The 6586-nt window shown below is 42.3% G+C and overlaps 1 protein-coding gene across 17 annotated transcripts in view; it reads right to left on the bottom strand.

Annotated features, from left to right (window-relative positions):
• The window catches only part of IQCH (IQ motif containing H), a 55497-nt gene that overhangs the window by 43621 nt on the left and 5290 nt on the right, over window positions 1–6586 (bottom strand). For 16 of the 17 annotated variants that reach the window (XM_053954846.1, XM_053954847.1, XM_053954853.1 and 13 more), the window contains exons 7-10: window positions 2988–3099; window positions 2213–2326; window positions 1635–1822; window positions 1–97 (exon numbers count right to left, since the gene is read on the bottom strand). The exon at window positions 1–97 is cut by the window's left edge and continues 413 nt beyond it. In XM_053954846.1, the coding sequence (XP_053810821.1) occupies window positions 1–97; window positions 1635–1822; window positions 2213–2326; window positions 2988–3099 (511 nt within the window). The remainder of the gene's footprint in view (window positions 98–1634; window positions 1823–2212; window positions 2327–2987; window positions 3100–6586) is intronic. The other variant, XM_053954852.1, reaches the window with a different exon arrangement.

Below are 6586 nucleotides of genomic sequence, written 5' to 3'. Positions count from 1 at the left end.
GGGGGTGTTGGAGTGCCAGAACACCTGGAGCTTTCTGGTGAACGGCATTGTCCCAGTCCAAGCAGGGATCCTGGCAGGGCTGAGCTGTTTGTGCGGGCTGTGGGAAGAGAAGAGTCACAGATGGTGCTGTAAATGAGGGGTCAAAATGTTCTTTTTTGTTATTTTTTATGGCTTAACTGAGGGGATTTGTGAATCTGAAATACACTGATCCTGGTTCTGTCCAGCAGAGCCACAAATCCTGCCCAGCTCTACCATCATACCCACTGCCACACAAAAACCTCCAGGGTCATGCAAAACTGTGAGCAATTTTAGAGAAATACATCAATTGCACCAAGGAATTTTTGACTTACCAAATATAAAAATCAAACTTTACACTGATTCACTGGACTAAAAGCAGAAAGTAACTGCAGTGGCATTCCTCCACTGAGACTGCCTCCACCTTTCCCAGGAGAATGGGAAACATCCTACCATAAAAATGCAAATGGAGTAAAGCTTGGAATAGAAACATTCCAGCACTCCCTAATTCCTGGCAACTTCAGCCAGCAACTCATTAGCTCTGATTTTCAATCTAAGGGCACTACACTCATCCTATTTTTAGGTAATTATTTTTATTTATTTCAACATCTCACTGATAGTAAGGCAGATGGAGAGAGGGCATTACAAGGCTCTGGAGTGAAAGGACACAGGGAAAGGTTCCACTGCCAGAGAGCAGGATGGATGGGATATTGGGAATTAGGAATTGCTCCCTGGGAGGGTAGGGAAGCCCTGGCACAGGTGCCCAGAGCAGCTGTGGCTGCCCCTGGATCCCTGGCAGTGCCCAAGGCCAGGCTGGACAGGGCTTGGAGCAGCCTGGGATGGTGGAAGGTGTCCCTGAGCTTCAAGGTCCCTTCCACCCCAAACCATTCCATGATTCCTTGATCTCTGTTTCTCAAGTTTACTTTCTCATTTTCACACCTCCTCAACAGCACAGAAGTCAAAAAGTCTGGAAAGATAAAGCAAAACTCCAGAGAGTTTGTCACAGAACACAATAATCATCCATAAAAGAAAGAAATGTCCCTTTTCCATGGGGATCAAGAACAAAGAGCAGGCACTGAGCAGTCAAGGTCAAAGTCCCCCAGAGTCTTCTGTAAATATAAAGGGAAACACCACATTTGCTTAACTGCAGTGAGGGAAATGGAGATGAAACATTCAAAAACTCTTTTATAACAGTAAAGATAGTTAGTTAAGCACTGGAACAGATGGCCCAGGGAGGCTGGGGGGTTGCTATCACCCAAAGTTTTCAGAACAGGTTAGAAAAACAGCTGTCTGCAATATTGCAGGTACAAGTAATTCTGCCTGGAGGTCTGGATAACCTCCTAACATCCTTTCTAAACTAATTTTCTAAGATTCTGTAAAAAAAAAAAAAAAAACCAAAAAAAAACCACAGACAAATTTAGGTAGAAGACTTGGAAGAGCAGAAATTGGGAATACACAAAGTATTTGTTATTTTATTTCAGTATTTACTATTTATTGGATGTGGTTCAAACCCTCCTGTGATTTACAGTCCCTTCCTAAACCAGCTCTGGTGAAGACAGTATTAAAAACACAAATAAAAACCTCATTATCCTCACTGAGTGATCCATTCCATCAAATACCTGTGTCTGAGGGGGAATGTGCACCTCAGATTCCAACTGCTGAGCTGGATACCTCCACTCTGCCTTTGATTTCCTTGTTGAAACCACAGAATTGCTGGATGGGAGTGGTGCAATGTTCCCTTTACTAGAGGAATACGTGCCATAAATGGCTTCCTTTGGCTTTGGGAAGGTGATGGTGTCTGTCTCTCCTGTACAAATAAAACGTGGATTGCAGTTTTCATCTACTTAGTATCAGTTGTTAATTTAATCATGTGGCAAGCAGAGGCCTGATCAGCTGGTCAAAGACATGATTTCTAGCACCACTGGCTTAACACTGGGCAGAGCTTCAGATTTGGGAGCTTAAAACTTGAAATGTGCAGGTAGGAACCCAGGAGGAGCCCAGAAATGAACAGGAACCAAACCCTCCCAGGGATGAAGAAATCTGCTTCCTACCCAGTTGCAAGACAGAAGATTTCCCTGTGCTTTATGCCCTGCAGAATTTGGTGAGTGCTCATCACAGAGCTCTCTCCTTGGGAGATAAAGCCTGAGAGTGAAGCTGGAGGTGCAGCTGAAGGTTGGTATCAATGCTCTGTACTCACCTACAGCTGGTTTCTTGTGCTGCCTGGGGAATTCAGGGAAAGGTGCTGCTCTGGGCACAGCAGGAGGGGCTGGCAGAGTTCTCTGTGCTGCTGGAAGGATGAGCCTTTGGCCACCTACAAGAAGATGAAACTCCTGAGCAATTCCAGCTAGGAATGAAAAGGAATTCTTGGCAATGAAGAAAGAATTAAGCAAAGGCGGCCCCAAGTTCTGCATCAACACTACAAAAGCAGCAGTTTCCATTAATTGAAAGATTCCTACCTTTCAATAGTCAATATTTTACCTTGAAGGAAGGTGAGCTGTGCCTATAAAAACTGACAAATAAGATATTGCACCAGTGCTAACTCTGAAACATGCCTGTATATCTACAATTATATGCTTGTACAATGCAATTTAATATGCAGAATAGATGAGCATCAACTCTTGCAAAGCACAAGAGTTTTTACCACTATAAACTGACTGCTAAAACAGTCCAAGCCTAGTTAAGACTGAACAATTAATAACCAGCTGTTAATCATGATAGTTTGACTGGTATTTATAGCAGAACCTCCACCACACACAGAGTTCTTTGAGGCAGCAGCTGAACCCTGGGAGTTCCAAGAGCTGGCTCGGGGTGATGCTCAGCAGGACACACTCCACACCCTCCACCTGCAGCAAGCAGCCTAAAGCTCATCCCAAGGTTTGAAATCACAATTCCTGGGAGCCTGGAGGAGGCAGGAAATTCAATTCCCAAATCTCTGCTGCAAAGAGCAGCACCTGGGGGCCTCTGGGACTCACCTTTTGGGGTGTCCTCTTCTACCAGGGGGAAGGGAGAGCCCAGGGAGTGAAAGGCAGGCAAAGCCCAAGGGCTGGTGGCTGTGGGACCTTTCCCTGTCTTCTTTCTGCACACCTGGGAAGAGACAGAACCTCCTCTGACACAGGGAAATCTGGGATTTACAGATTTACAGATTCTCTACTCCTGCAGCAATAAATAATAAATATAATTTCTGCCACGACTGTTTCATTAAGATTTAACAGTGCACCACTCCTTTTATTACTTGTGAACATGCTACAGTATTGTCTACTGTTGTTACTTCAGTCATTGAAAATAAAGTTAATTAAATTTAATTGATGTCTTGTGTACTATTTAATGAAGGAATCTCAGGAAGTTTGTATTTACACTACTCTCCTTAAAACTGAGCAGTGTTTCTTGACAGAACAGTGTAAAAAAAATATAAAATGCATACACAGGCAAGGAGCCAGAAGGAAAAAGAAATACTTTAAAATATTAGCTTTTAATGAGTGATGATCAAGCTTTTAGTGCAATCCAAGCCATGACTGGGATCTTGGAGCACTGTTGTGTCCTAATTATTGAATAACAGCACCCAGCAACTTTCTAGAAAGGGCAAAGGAACCCTCAAAGAGGGAAATGAGACAGATCAAAATTAACTATTCTAATCTGTGCTCCCAATTTGTCTAACAACGCTGCCCACAAGAGATAAGGGAGAGAAAATCTGTACTTTTTATCATCATAAAGAACCTTTCAGAGCAATCCCAGGCCCTCACTTTACTTATGGCCTTCTGTTTTAAGGGATGGAGGGGGATGAATCCTCATGTCCCGGTGTTCCAAGAAAACAGCAATAACCACGGAACAAAGGTTAACTTTATGCCTGCTGCCATCTAAGTGACTTGAACCTGAGAAAAGGAAATTATAAACCACATTTTCCTGCTCACCCTCAGCCCCAGCAGTCTGGTGAGGCCACAAGAAAAATAAATAAAAGGCAAGAAATTGAATTAAAGAGTGATTCCTCTTCCAGACCGTTGCTGGTGTAGCAGTAAGGCAGCACTGATTTTACTCCTGCTCAGTTTTATCCTAATTTAAATCCCACTTATGAGGTTTTGTTATGATAAACAGCACATGAAATACATTTATTTTCATTGTGTTCACAGAGATGTAATAAGCTACAAGAAAAAGCAGTTCAGCTGCAGTGTGTGAGTTCAAAACCAGCCTGGAGGCTTGGTTTTTTAAATTTTTTTTTTAATTGGAGATAGATATTGAGTTATTTTTTGCTGTATCCTTTAATTTCTATGAAGTCCACGGCAGGTGTGATGTTAAAACAAGGACTGATGCAACAGAAATGTAATTTAATCTCTCATTTGCACTGCCCAGTGCCATCACTCAGTAGGACAGGCAACAAGGTGGGACCAGGGAGCTGATCCAAAGCAGCTCCCCACGAAAATTCCACCCCATCCCTCCACCTTCCCACGTTCTTCCAGCACCCTGAGTGCTGCACTGGCTCCCTCCTGAAGAATTCAGGGAGATTCCAAAGCAAAACTGCCAAACTGCTGCCATTTTGGGAGTTACTGTCACCAAAATAAAGCCAACACAATTACAATAAGACCTCAAACATAATATTAAGTACAGCAAGAGAAAGGTTTACTTCTAACATCACTGTTTCATCATGAGAACTTTTAAAATTCAGTTTTGCAGGGCTGGAAGGGAACTCTTAAATTGCAGGGCAGCACAAGGCTGACTTGCCTTAAAATATGCTTGGAGTGTGCTAAAAAACTATTTTTTCATTTCAAGTGCTTCTGAGTGTAATTAACCTGGGACACAAGAAAAACAATTCTATTACCCTTTCTGAAGTGTTTTTCTCCTGTGGATAAACCTCTCCTACTTTATTTTTTCTTTTTGCTTCATTTTAAATAGGGCACTTGTTGGAACACCACAGGGATTTTTCTGATTAGTTCTCTATTTGTTTTCTTTTTACCTAGCAATATTTAACAAGAACAGCTTTTTTTGGTTGGTTTTTTTTTTTGGTAAATATCTTTGTAAGCATTTTTTCCCCTCTAGTAAAAAAACAGAGACTGGTATTAAATACAGAGGATTTAATACAGAGTATTGTGTACCAAACCAGGAATAGAGAGATGAGATTTGGTAAATAAATATCAGAAAATCTAAGGGTTTGACAGTGATGGGGGAAAAAGGGATATAACAGATTAATTTATCATTCCATCTATCTTCTCCAAACTGTCACATTTGTTGTTAAGAAGTTCCTGTCAGGATTTGATGGACACAGCACTTCCCCCTATAAAGGGAAAAAGAAAGCACAGCAAAATAAAATCAATGGAACTATGGTCACTTCTCAGGATGTTCAGGAGACTGTCAGGAAAGGGCTTGGAGAAGGCAAATTTAACTGGAAAAATCTGGAATTGCATCTTTAACAACAGATCTTGTGCTATTCTTACCTTCTCTAAGCTCTTAAAGTAACCAGAGACGGCTCTGAACTGTCCATTTCCCACACATTTGGCAAAATATGTGCCCCTTTCCTGACCCACTTCTCTCTAGCTCTCCCAGAAACCCAGATCCACCAGCATTCCTCCCTAACAGGTGTGAAAGAGAATAAAGGGAGAACTTTGGTGAATCCCACATCTGCTTTGTCAAACAGGCACCAGCAGCAGCACAGAAGGGAGTGAGGGAGATAATTGCTGCCTTGAACCACAATATGTTTTCCTGGTGGGCAGAGGGCCAGCTTACAGCAGGCAGGATTTGTGGGACCAAGTGATTGGGATTCAGGGATGAGCCTCCCTTCGTGTCCGCAGCCAGCTGCGAGCAGCAGCCCATGGCATCCCAATCAGGCACGGAGTCTTGTCAGGCAATGCTGAGCTGCACACAAACAGCTTCAGCAGCTCTGCCTGCACCCCTGCCTTGCAAAATGACACTCCATCTCAGATTCCAGATGACAAGAACTGGATAAAAACTTAAAACAAATGGTGACCTTTCAAAAGATTAATTTGTTTACCAACACACCGTTCTGCGTTTGTCAGGAGAGATGGGGGTGACCTTCACATTCCCATTTCCAGGTTGAGAGGATGCTGACTGCACTCATCTGTTAACTTAACTCTCTCTCACCAATTATTTCCTTTTTATTTTTAGTGACAAGAGGATTTTATTCCATCACCGTGCTGCTTATTATGATTACATGCTGCAAGACAAAATGCAAGGAGCATCTTTTGATTTACTGTAGTGTGACATCAATTTGTTTAAGTCTCATCCTGCCACCACTGCCAAACTCTGCTTTGGCTGTAATTAGAGCCACATGCCTGGGTTTAAAACACAATCAGCTTTGGGCCACCAAAAGACCTGGTTTTCTTCTACAGCTTCTTCTAGTCACTTGAAATGAAAGGAATGTCCCTGCCTTGCTTTATAATTTTGAAAATAAATACACTTTCAGGGATAAGCATTAATGATTAGCAGCATGCAAATGCTGAATAAAGAATGAATAATTGAAGATATGATTAGAATGGTTGTGCTCAAACAAGTGAGCTTAAAAAAAGCCCCAGAATCACTGCCATCACCATTAGAGCCACACTAGATAAGATGCAACTCATAAAGG

This window comes from Vidua chalybeata, chromosome 13, assembly GCF_026979565.1.
Source record: "Vidua chalybeata isolate OUT-0048 chromosome 13, bVidCha1 merged haplotype, whole genome shotgun sequence".
NCBI lineage: Eukaryota > Metazoa > Chordata > Aves > Passeriformes > Viduidae > Vidua > Vidua chalybeata.
Note: the sequence above shows the minus strand (reverse complement) of the source record. Positions and strands in the feature narration are given on the sequence as shown.